Source organism: Pezoporus occidentalis, unplaced genomic scaffold, assembly GCF_034315485.1.
Source record: "Pezoporus occidentalis ecotype Australia unplaced genomic scaffold, CSIRO_AGI_Poc_V1 ctg11, whole genome shotgun sequence".
Lineage (NCBI taxonomy): Eukaryota > Metazoa > Chordata > Aves > Psittaciformes > Psittacidae > Pezoporus > Pezoporus occidentalis.
This window is the reverse complement of record NW_026912886.1, coordinates 8,422,996-8,436,288: the sequence shown is the minus strand read 5'-3', so window position 1 is coordinate 8,436,288 and position 13,293 is coordinate 8,422,996. Positions and strand designations below refer to the sequence as shown.

General features: G+C 39.8%; 1 protein-coding gene across 1 annotated transcript in view; it reads right to left on the bottom strand.

Moving 5' to 3' along the window:
- The window catches only part of SH3GL3 (SH3 domain containing GRB2 like 3, endophilin A3), a 49,796-nt gene that overhangs the window by 8,843 nt on the left and 27,660 nt on the right, over positions 1–13,293 (bottom strand). Inside the window, exons 2-6 of the mRNA XM_062629915.1 lie at positions 5,990–6,058; positions 4,651–4,723; positions 3,474–3,617; positions 1,857–1,990; positions 274–432 (exon numbers count right to left, since the gene is read on the bottom strand). Coding sequence (XP_062485899.1) covers positions 274–432; positions 1,857–1,990; positions 3,474–3,617; positions 4,651–4,723; positions 5,990–6,058 — 579 coding nt within the window. The remainder of the gene's footprint in view (positions 1–273; positions 433–1,856; positions 1,991–3,473; positions 3,618–4,650; positions 4,724–5,989; positions 6,059–13,293) is intronic.

Here is a 13,293-nt window from a genome sequence, read left to right as displayed (position 1 = left end):
AGTTCATTGCTCATAGATTATAAAACTACTTACAGCCTCTGTGACAACCTTTTCTGAGCCATTACATCTCCAGGAGAAATTCCCGAGTTCTTGAGTTCTCCCATTTACTGCTGTGCATTACGTTCTTCTCTGACAGAGATTAAAAGAGCAAAGAGGCACACTTTCTGCTTTCAGACCTTACCTCGTATGAAGGATGGGACAGGCTTTATCCAATCCCACACACATTGCCCTGCTGGATGTACTGCAGCAAACAAAAATGCAGGACAGACTTACATCATTTTCTAAGAAATTGAACATGCTTCTTTCAGCCAGTTCCTTCGACTCTTCAAACTTTTCTACTGCTTGCTTAACTTCTTCATCTGGTATCTTTCCAAAACGCTTCTTCTTATAATCGTAATCCAAACGGCGTCCTTCTAATTTCTTCAAGTGATGCTAAGTAAGACAGAAAATTTTGAAAAGTTCCAAATGGGACAAGTCCAAACAAACACATTATTTAAGGAAATTTCAGTTATGAATGCAAATATATACAGCATTGAAGATATACTATCCTTGCATATCTCAGAGATTACAGTCCATCCCTTTGATCTAAGGCTGCCTCAGGTAAGTCTAGGACTGCGTCTATAAATGAAATTTTCAATAACCATCTGTCTGTGAACACTTGGGGAATTGGCTATCTTGATTTGCTGAACTTGGGCATCCAACTCATGGACTTCTCTAAATGTGCAACGCCTCAGATTCTCTAAATGAGAAGCAGGATCCAATCTAAATATGTGTGTGGCCCCATATGCTTCATTTAATTCAATTCTGCCTCTTGGATTACTTGCAATACAACAGCTAAAAGTTAAAGGGTTATTTTCCTCTCTAATTCCATAGGCAGTACTACAACAAATCTTCTATTCCTTTGTTAGGTGCCAATCTGACACTTCTATCTGATGTAACTAGACAAGCTTTTCTGTTGCCAAAAATCATTTTGCTGGCAGTCTTACAGAATGGACTCAAAGTGACGATACAAAACACTCATTAAAGCTAACATCGACCCATTTCTTTCATCGGTTCAGAAGAACTACAACTGAAAACAGTTATGTGTCATAGGAGACAGCTAGAGATATCAAGACATTGTTAGTATCTTTTTTGCTATGCTTTCCACAGCCATTTATCTGTAAACAAAAAAATAACTTTAATTTCTGCATTTCATCAGGGTTTTCACTTGCTTATTACCCAAGTCTATTGGAATCAACAAACTCAGGCAAAGACTGCCTGGTTTTCTTTGAATTGGCACATTGTAAACAAACGCACCGAAAAACTGAACTCTAAAGGTTAAAAATGTGTTCCTCAGCTTTATGTATTTTTCCTATAGTGGCATATGGCACTTCATCATTTTATGGCATTTTTCAGATCATTCTGTGATTGCCCTGAATAGCCATTTTCAATAGCTCTGTTCATCCTCTGTCATAAACAGCTTTAGGCTGACAGAGGTGGCAAGACAGGATAATCAGCTGCAGTAAATCTCAGCCCACTCACATGTTCATAAGAATCACAACCCATTCACGTGCTCATAAAAATTAATAAAAATGTTTAAAATATAATAGCATAAAAATAAAGAACATCATTTTCTCCACTATCCTTCTTGTACTGAACGTACAAGCAATACAGCAAATTGAGTAAGTTAGATACCTGGGAAATAGCCAGGCATTGCTTTAAAGCAGATTTCATCACTATTTTGCTAAAGAGACAAACTTAAATGCACTGAAATTTATTCACCTTATTGCTTTCAAGAAAAATATCTCAGGGAACTAGAGTCTGACTGACTCTGATTATTGATAAGTCAATACCAAGCTTTACCTTGGAAAACTTACCCCAATTTCTTTTAAATCTTTGTCTTGCAGTAACTGTAGAGGATCAATAAAATTTTGTTTGACATTAATATCAAGTGAGTCCTTCACCTCTGCCATTTGCTTCATGCTCTCACCAGCATCCAGCAGAGCAAGGCCTATGGCAAAGAATATGCTACTTACATCTCAATACATGTAAAACCAGAAAATGTGTCTTATGAAACAGTTATTTCAAATAGGTATCTTTGTATCTGCTGCGGGCCCTTGAAGAGAAAAAAAAAGTAATGCAAGCTATGTACCTGCTTCGCTTGCATTGTCCCCGTGCTTGTCCTCTGCAGAAAACTAGGACTGAAGAATTTTCCTTCCAAAGTAACTTTTTTCCCCTCCCCAAAGGGCATCAGCAAAAAAAAGTAATACTATTTTCCCTACTGTATTTGCATAGGTTGCAAACCTCCTCCACTTTGAGAACTGCAAACCAAGCTGATTAATTTGTACAACGTTATAGTGATATTATTAAATACACAAAAAGCTTACTCAAGTTTTTAAGCACAAAAATCCTGTTTCACAGCTTCCTACCACACAGCATGCATTTTTTCCAAACCTCCTTTTGGCAAAAGCACCTTTGGTGCTTCTTTAAAACCACCTATTTAACATATCTGTATACCTTATTAAGCATGTGAGCATCAGTAGGCAGGAGAGTGTTTGAAATGTTCTTTCCACTTTCCTAGTTTGATTTAGTATCCCCACTGCATCTGCAAAATGCACAAATGCATCCAGCTTACAGATGACTTGTGCCACTTCACTCTTCGTGAGAATAAGTGAGTCTTTGGCTTTCAGCAGCACCTTTCCCTATGCAGCACCTACTTGTATTCAAGTGCAAGGTCCACACACCTACATAGCTGTTACTATTTCAAGGCAACCACTGTGTGTAAAACTGCAGATATAAACAACAGCACATAACAAAGCCAGCCAGTTTTGCATTGGCTTCTGCATGTAGTCCCAGCCCATAACACTCTCTTCGAGGCCTGTACCTCTCTTTTCCCCCAAACCAGGATTCTCCTTTCCTCATGTCTTTCTCCTCGATTCTCTTTTAATCCCAGCCATATCAAAAAGCAGCCACTTAGTAGTTCTCTGACAATTCTTCAAACTCATTCCAGTCAAGCCCACACACTGCATGCTCAGCAAGCAAGGCCTCTATCAAGATTTTGGCTGTGAAGTGCCAGCATAGCTTGAGAATTGCAGCATGGCCAAGCTAGAGTGCATTTTCATGAAAGCAAGAAAATACGTATTTGAGATGCACTACTCCAAAGCACAGAATCATTTTTAGTTAAAGGTTAAAAGAAATATAGTACATCTAAGAATCATCTTGAATTATTTAGGTATGGCAACTTAGAAACTAAAAAGGTCACGGTAATAATATGAATCATCAGACAGCATCAGTAATAGTGTTATGAAATCCACCTGCAAAAGAGGGGGACAAATATGCAGCAGCGTTTTGCTAATTATATCAATCACCCCTTGATCACAGTACTTAACTTTCCCTCTTACCTGTAATAGCTATTTACATAGGTTATGTCACTGAGTAATATCCTGCAAAGAACTTCATGCTGAAATATTCACAGAGGAGATACACAAACTCACCAAACATAGAATCATCGCCAAGCTCTCTGCCATACCGTATCATGCAGTCTCCTAGGAGTCCCTCTGTCTGGGGATAGCCTGTAGTTTTAACTTGTCCTCTGATCTTTGACATAGTGTTCAGCATTCCCAGCTTGGCTCTGTATGCTAAGAAAGACATAAAAAAAAACCCAAACAAACCAAAAACAGTTATAAAATAGATTTTAAACTAATGTATTTAAAGCAATAAATCATTTAACAAGCAAAGGTGAAAATTAATTTATTGTTATCTTGCATGTATCAGGACAAAAACACGCATTTGTTCTTGAAGAGTTTTTCCAATCTACTCCTTACTATGGTCACTCAACAGCCTCTTCAACACAGTAGCAGACATGGGCTGGGCATTCCTGTGGACCACAGTGACTAGCTTCATCTTGAACATGCCATCTGGACATTGGTAAAGGACTGAAGCCTACCATCCATATGAAAATACAACCCGTTAAACTTCTTCAGGGGTGTGCATCTCCAAAGGTACCCCCAAGAGATGGCTATCTCCAAAATCACTGGTGTGGATGACTAACAGATAGTTTGGAGAGCGAATCAAGGTCATAACAGATAAACTTTGTGACTGACTGCAAATGGAAATGTGTCACATTTCTTGTTTCTTAAAACAAGATTTGATAAACCTGTTAACTGATGATCCAAAATCCACTGAGACCTAGCAGTGTCCAGAAAATGCAAAACCTCATTTGAATACCTGGCAAGCATGTAACAGCCCTCTTCCCCATGGTTGTATAGCCCCCAGTGCCTCCAACGGCAGCAGCCTATGAGTTAAATTCACAACAGCAGTTTTATGTCTCTGCTAAAATATGTTGGCATTCTCTTTGCTTTAGGAATCTGTATCCCACTGCTGGAAATCCAGCACAAATATGAACACACGGTTGTACCACAGGCCCAAGCTGTCCACAACATGTCATGCATGCACAACCTACACACGCACTGTATGCTGCAAGTTGAATGTATCCCAGATCAACCTTACCACCTATAAATGTCGTAACTTCATTGCACACGCAGGTAAAGTTCTCTATGACACCCAAAAACCTCACAACGATGACCTAATTAGCTTCTATTTACCTACGATTAATTTCCAAGTAAGAAGACAATGTTCAGAGAAATCTAACAGCTATTGTTCCTATCCTACCTGGATTTGGCTGAAGATACTCTGTGGATTTGGACAGAAGTTCTGTTACAGCTTTATTTGTAACATCAATTTTCTGAAAAAGGAAAGTAACACAGTTAGCAAAAAGCAAACTGATTACTAGAAAGTTTACAATTTTAGTAGACATAATATACTATTCTAGCTGATAACTAAACTTTATTTAAAATAGAGCAAATATTGTAGTTTATAATAGCCATGTCATAGTTAAGACATGATTTTACCAAAAAAAACATTAACTGGCAGGCAGAACTGCAAAGGCGAGATTTACATCAGAATGTGGACTTGCCTTCCTAGTCCATCAGTCTTGACTACTGCTTACACACTCTTAAACTCTGATTTTCCTGCCAGCCCAACAGTTGTTACCAAGACTGCTTTTCTCCACAGGTGAAAAAGAGTGAACATATCCCTCACCAATTTGGGGTCAGGACCATTCAAAGCAGTAGTTCACACTATTCTCACATTAATAGTTTCTAAAATGCAATAAAAATCACATTTCTGGTTTGTTTCCCTTTTTCTCCCTGAAGGCCTACACGATTTTTCTCCCCTCATAATGCAGAGAAAGGAAACAATTATTCTGTAGCTGAAGAAAATGAAATGTAGAAACCTGCTTAGATCATACATTCAGAAGTGCATATTGGAGAAAAAAACAAAACCCAAACCCAAACAAAACACACAAGACTTTTTCCTCAACCTACCAATAATAAAAGCTGTAACCTAGGTCTATGAAGAGCATTAAAAAATACACAGAAAGGACAATCAAAAGAAAAAGCCCATAAAAGCTGAAAAAGCAGAAATTAGCAATAATGTTTAATTTGCAACACAATTAGTAAGTGGATAGCAAACATCTCAATTTCCACAAGTCATGTAAGTTTCTGAACATGGATTTAAACTAAGACATCTAATTCTGTATCAAGAGAAAATGTGACTCTGAGAATAGATTTTTATCATGAATAGTATCAGATGGGAAGGCTTCGTGATATTTAAAGACTCACTAAACACTGAAGACTTCTCTCTCTCTCCGATCTCCCACACAAAGAAGAGAGGTCCCTCCCGATGCTCTGCACCATTCCTGAAGGAGTTTCTCTTCACTGTCGAGAGATGCAGTGGAACCTGCTTCCTCTGCTCAATCAGCCCTTGTGGGTGCCTCTTCTCCCCACAGCTGAGTTGACAAGGCTCGAGAACAGATCTGCACTTACACGTTTCTGTTTGGAAGCCTATGGTGGGGTTTCCCTTCCAGGTAAATCTACAATACCACTCTATCACTTGATATGTTTTTGATTCTGCAATAGTTTATTATTAAAAAACAAAGTTACTTCCTTACCCTTTCCATCTCTTGAAATTCTTCATCTAACTTTGTTCCTTCTGCTCCACTTATTTTTTCACTGAACAACTGTAAAAAGATAAATTTAACAAAAAAAAAAATAAATTGCATGATTACTTAACTGCAGAATAAATATCTCTAAATCACAGAATTTACTCCAGATTAGAACATATGCAGCAATCATCTGAGAAAACAGCACAAGAGTTACCTTAGTCTTAGAAGTGAAGCACTCATTTCAAGAGAGACAGAGATACCTGATAGGAATTCACAACAGGCAAGCAAAAAATGATTTCTCAGGCTTAAAAGGTTTGTACTGTAAAGGCATGACCTTCACTGCAGACTTCAGTCATATGGACAGGAGTCTGACTGCAGGTAAATCCAGAGTATTCCTTTCAGGTATGTCCCTCCAGCTCTGTATTTCTGAGTACCTTCTGGCTGCATACGCCATTGAGTTCAGGGATACAACTCCCATTCCTGCAGCTGGGAGTTAGTTGTGTGCGGTTCTGTACAAGGAATAGAACTGTGAAAAATGCTGCACGGTGACCCACCTGAGTGACTGAGCATCTTTATGATGCTGAAAACAAAAATGCCACGCATTCTTCAAAACCTCAAAGCACCAGGTTTAAATAGAGGGTTTCAGCAAACCATCCTAAAATGGCTGAAATGTTATTCAGCTTTTGTGTAACAGCTCCAGGCTGTCAGACCTTAGCTTGGTCCTCACTGAGTAAATCATGGCTGGGAATAAAACACTTGAGCAGAACTCAGCTATTTGCTTCTTGCAGTGCACAGTACCTGCACTACAACAGCACAAAGAAAGCCAGATCCTCACCCAGCATGAAGCAGCCTCTGAAAGCATCATTCCACTGCGGCAGAAGTGGTTTCACACACATTTAGCAAACATTAAATTCCTAGTATAATTCCTACAGAAATAGTATGATTTTTTCATTTTAATTGACTTTTATCACTTAATCTATCACAAGATAACGTAAAATTCCAGGCCTAGCTCACTGACTTCTGATACTTCCCAAACCTGTCCCGACAAAGCATTTTATTGCTTCTCAGCACCTTCTAAAAGGGGATTCATCTCACTGAGCTAAAAGGGCCTGGGAGACTTGCATAACCTGAAAATGGGTCACAGCTCCTTGCAGTGCAACGCTTCCCTCTTCTCAGTCACAGCCTGCACCACGCAGGTGTGGAGGGAGCACGCTATCCTGCCAAAAAACAGTGATGAGCTGATGAAAGCAGAGCCGGGAGCTCAGTGGCAGCTGACCTTGCATCAGTACCACTGCTACCACACAGCAAAAGAACAGACCTGCTTCAGGGAAAGCACGAGTTCAAAGAGAACCATCCTGCTAATTATTTCTATCGGCTTTATGGTAAGATTTGCAATCTTTATGCTTAATGTACCAAGCAGCCCACAAACTTGTCAAGATTATTTCTCTTCCAGAGCACTGACAGAACAAGCACAAAAGCAGATAAAACAGAGATGGAGAAGCTCAAGTACCAGTGAGCTCCTGTGGGTCATCACCTTGCTGCTCTAACACATCACAGCAGAAAAGCAACCTGGGAGACACTGCCCAAGCACATCTGAGGGGTCCTTGAGCACAGATGGACAAAGGTACATGAAAAGCTGCCTATCAGAAATCGTGCAGCTTCTTTTTACACTGGCAGCTAACGTCTCCTTCCTGTGCAACGTTAATTCCCAAAATAATCAATGCCATTTTCCACAGTCTCACATGTGTTTTCTTTCTCCAGCAGGCAATGAACAGATCTGTGGTTTCCTGAAACCTCTCATGGTGATCCCTTTTCAAGGCTGAGTGCAGCAGGGGAATTGTCCTTCTCAGGCTGAAGTTGCAAAATTCACATTCAGTAGCAACTCATTACGCATAATCCATTTATATGTTGGCGAAGTATAAATGAAATGAAGTAACATGATTGCTCAACTGTGAAAACATAATTGATAATAAATCACTGCACCAAATGACTAAAATAACGAAATGTCCCACACTTAGAAAGAATAGATCTGAATGTTATAACGAGAAACACAAGTGGGTGAGTAGAAAGTTCACACACTAACAGTAATGCCAGAGAGGAAAAAACCTCCACTAACTCACTGGAAGGCTGAAGATACACTTAAAAAATACAGTTTCTCATCAGATACCCTGTAAGTTGATATGCTTTCAGTAAATATCATTTGGCACACACTATTTATGCATTAGCATCCCTTAGCTCTCCCTGGCTTACTGATGGCCATACATGGTCATACACACCTCCCTTGAGTAACAGCCTAAACCTGAGGCTTACTCTGGTGTTGCTGTTGGTTTTGCCAGGATTGCAGCTGCTAATCCAGGCATTTGCACTTGGCTGGTGCACTCCCAATGCCAACAGACTGGGCTGCAGCCTGCTCAGCCTCTCTGCATATCTGCCCCAACACTGCCGCCCGTGTTTAGCTTCGGTTTCTCTTCTGAAATGTTGCCACACTCTTCACTGTGTTTGGAATGGGTAAAATGTGATCCTACTCAGAGGGAGAAACTGTTTGCAGCAACACTGAGTCACTCCTTGCAAGGGGATCACTGGACTCCCTGAAGCAGAAGGGAGTAAGAAAAGCATCTAATGTACATACAGAAGGTCACAGACAACCCAGACTTCTACGCATCAGCTTTCGGAGAGAGAGATTCTGCACCTACCATTTGCAGACAATAGTGGAGTAAGTTAATTAACTTGGATGACAGCACAGAGTACACTCCCTGACAGCCTGGAAGACACCAGCTTGGGGAGCACAGCTGATACACCGGATGGTGGGACCGCACCTCAGAAGGGCCTTGACAGGCTGGGGAAAAAAATGGGCTGACAGGGACTTCATAAAGCTCAAACACAAATGCACCTGCAGTGGAATATCCCTATGCAATAGTAAAGGCTGGAGGCCAACTGGCTACAAAACAGCTCTGCAGAGTAACACCTGACTCCAATTCTAATTCCACATTTACAGTGACATATGGATGCAACTCCACAGAGCCGGCCACAGGATCTGCAGACACTGTTTCATACAGAAAACCTAACACACACCCACACCTAGGAGCAGAACCAGTGACCATAACCAAGTTTGTTCACATGCTTCCCTGGTTCTGTGCAAACCGTATCCTGGGCTGCATTGAAAGAAGCGTGACCAGAAGGTCAAGGGAGGGGATCCTGCCCCACTAACTCTGCTCTCGTGAGACCTCACTTGGAGTACTGTGTGTAGTTCTGGAGCCCTCAACATAAGAGGGACAATGAGCTGTTGGAGCAAGTCTAAAGGAGCGCCACAGGGATGATCAGGGGACTGGAGCACCTCCCGTATGAAGACAGGCTGAGAAAATTGGGGCTGTTCAGCCTGGAGAAGAGAAGGCTGCCTGGAGACCTCAGAGCAGCTTCCAGTATCTGAAGGGGGCCTATAGGGATGCTGGGGAGGGACTCTTCATCAGGGACTGGAGCAGTAGGACAAGCGATAATGGGTTTTAACAGGGGAAACTCAGGTTAGATAATAAGGAAGAAGTTCTTTACTGTGAGGGTGGTGAGGCGCTGGAACAGGTTGCCCAAGGAAGTGGTAAATGCTTCATCCTTGGCAGTGTTCACAGCTAGGCTGGACAGAGCCTTGGGCAACATAGCCTACTGCGAAGTGTCCCTGCCCACGGCAGGGGGTTGGAACGAGATGATCTTAAGGTCCTTTCTAACCCAAACCATTCCCTGATTCTATGAAACATTAATGACACTGCAATTTCTAGCCCAAGGAGACACTTCTTCAATGACATTTACTCTGAGCTCTAATTTCCTTTGAAAGAGGAGACTACCTCCTGGCTCAGAGATACCGTAAAGTATGATTCCTTAGAGTTTATAGGCTGACTATGCTCCTGACAGTAAAAACTGGTATAAAGTTCTAATGGCTGTCATTAAGTTTTACACTACTAGAGCTTATTTCATGTTGGTATAATCAGGATCAGCTTTACTATTCCCGAATTTAGGAACACAAAAGCTTTTGTTCTGATCATACTGAATTTAGGAGTTGTAAAACTAGCATCACCACTCTAAATAAAAGTCATAGGATACCCAATTAATTATTGAAAATAGATGCACAAAGGAGACAGCTGCTGAGGTTTAGATCTCTATTTGACTGTTTGCTGAGCATCATTTACATGCATTATATTAAGCTGCTAAATGCTTTGAACTTTAACAGCAGCGTGGCTAACTGTGGGGTTGTGTACTTAGGTGGCAATATCAGTTTTTACACGTCAGCTAAGCAAATGCAAAATTGCTACCATCACACAAGACATATACTCCAAGGGAGCTTGGAATTGCTTGTACAGGAAGAATCCTTTATCTCCAAATTCAGAAGCTGGGTTCAGGACCTTTTCACTAGATAGGGCCAGAGCCAGAATTTGGGGCACTGAAAAAAAATCCAGTTCCTACCATGGTGGCCACCACTACCTTACTAATCCACTGCCAGGTTGGAAGCTAAAGCCATTAATTAGTCATACTTCTGGTGGAGCTAATGGGGTTTCCTCATTACCAAAATCTGCACCAAGAGAATAGCTGTGAAATGAGAAAGATTTCTTCATCTCACATGGAAGGAGTTGCACAGACATCGCACTTAGACTGTGTTAGACTTATTGGGCTGAAAAAATAATCCTTAAACATGCAAACACTTTTAAATCAGGCATTGTATTATCAGCTCTCGTTTGTAGCTATATACAATAAATTACCTTTTATTGCAAGACTGGCTTGCTCTAGACAATAGAACTTTTTGCCTGGGTAAACACGACAGTTTGTGCACAAACACTCCTTGCTTGTAACTTCTTCCTAGAGCCTACTGTTCTTTTAATATTGAAAAACTAAATATGCTGTTATATAAATATGAAAACATTGATATTATGTATTATAGACAATCTAAAAGTCTCTGGTGGGCTTATACAGAATCTTCTAGGAAGACAAATCAGGGAAAAACAAACAAACAAATAGGTTTTGGAAGAAACCCCTCCAGATACGGTGATTTCTATTCAAACTGTGTATATCCAACTACTGTTCAACATGCAAACTGCAATTTTGTTATATGGTGTAAAAGACTCAATATTTACCTGCTGAGGAATTTACGTTCCTATAAATTCTCTGAGAAAACACTTTTTCTATTAACCTAATACTGAGATTTGGTTCTCCCATGAGTTCTTTGTTACTCTAATTTCTTTCAGATAATGTTGTTTTCTTTTAATTTGCTCTGTCGTAACGAAGCATGAACGCAGCACATGAACTGTCTACAGTTTCATCTAAAATCTACGGCTCTCCAAAACTCTAAAATATAAAAGCCTCAAGCTTTCATGTAATTTTCCAGTACTTTTATTTTAAGTATGGTAAGATTTATCCTTCTTATTGCACAGGAAAAGTACATTGCTCCATACTCATATGGATTATAAAAAAATAAAGCTTGAGGAAAATGCTGTCTTTTACTAAATGCTTTGTACAACATATCCACTAAATTACAGTGCTTTTTCATATTTCACTAAAGAAGGTTACTGAACATGAGGGACTGCCAAAAATATCCCAGATCAACAGAGAGCTGATAAAACTCTCAAAACAATTACCCTATTTTTTTTTTTAATATATCCTCTGGGTATTTTATAACACAAGTCAATAGGATTTTTGCCAGCCAATACTTGCACACATGCTCTGACCTTCTGTTTCACTTGTTTTGCCTTTCCCTTGCAACAGTCATTAACTAGGATTGAACCATCACAGGGTTTTTGTTGGTTTTCAGCTACTGTTGAAATAAGCGGAGCTGAAGAAGTCCTTAACTGGCCAGGAAATACTCTCTTGCACATAACTGACCAAGAAATCCTCATATGCTGTTTAATGACTGAATGAAAGGTATTATATTCTATTAAAGACTTAAGAGCTTTTAATGACTCTACACCAAGTAACAGCATTAACTTTGTTCTGAAGGAGTACCTGCTGAAATTATCTGTTGAAATTTTAATAGGATGGAAAATTACAACATTTGTCATAAATATGCACACTGTCAAGGCCATGAGGCAAACCCTAGGTTTTAGAAAACTATGAAAATACTTTGGATTTATGTCCCTCTCTCTAAAAAGGAAGTAAGCAATCAACTGGGAAAACTAATAGATTCATCCCAAATTTAACACATAGCAAGCCAGGAAATAATATAACTATATGGCTACATTTCCCACAGAAACATGTAACTGGGCCAAGCCGCACAAATACATTAAGATGTATCTTTAAATACAGTACTTGGTACAAAATACTACATTCCAGTATGGTTAACACATAATAGTTACGCTTCTCTTAATAAATCATTAAAAATTCCAGCTATTGCCCTGCAGCCATGTAATTGTTTCGTTTGGTGTTAAAATTATTATGCATAGAGGATTTAACGCAATGTGACAATACTAATAGCTTTCTGCAGAATCTTATTAAAGCCTATCATAAACAATGGAAAGAATAAGGTGGCTGGCAAGATGTCTTCTGGCTAAAGCAGAATTTCCTTCCAGTGCTCAACCTCCTGAGAGGAGAGAAAGGTTTTCTGTTTTGTCCTTTTCCAGAATGCTCCATCAGATTAGAGAACCAAGACGCCAGCCTGATCAAAAGTAGCTTTACTTCAAATATCTGCAATTCCCTGTTTAGTGCTTCTACATTCTACTACAATGCTATGCATATTACCTCTTTTTTCCTTTTTCCTGACTGCTATACTTCATATAGATTGCTAATTCCCACACTCAAGAAAAAAGTTACTACTAGTTCATGTAGCACAGACTACCAAGAATTTAAATCTACAGTATAGCTTACTCAATGTCTTTCACCTTAGCACATTTTTAATAACATAAAGGAGTACATACTGGCGAAGCCATTGGCACAAAGTTTGCCACTGTGATAAAAAAAAAATATTCTTGAAAAAAAGAATATTGTGCATTATTGACCGTCCAAAAGGAAGGGGCAGCTTATACATACCCTTGCAATTGACTTCTAGGGATCTACTGAAGGTCTGAGTGCTCAGAATGAAAAGTGCCTCTCACTGAGAAACTAAACTAAGATGCACATTTTCAAACGTGCAGATCTAAACAAAGACTAAAGAAATACAGCACTTGGTCCTCAGAACAGCTGCAGAGGATGCTGAAACCAATCGGGTATGAGAATAGCAGAATCCTCAGGTCTCTCTTCCCGCACTAAGAATGCCCCATGAAGGGGCCCAGGGCCATGCAGAGACAAAGACATCAGAGCTAGTACAAGTGGAAAATCATCTGCAAATCAAAATGGGTAAT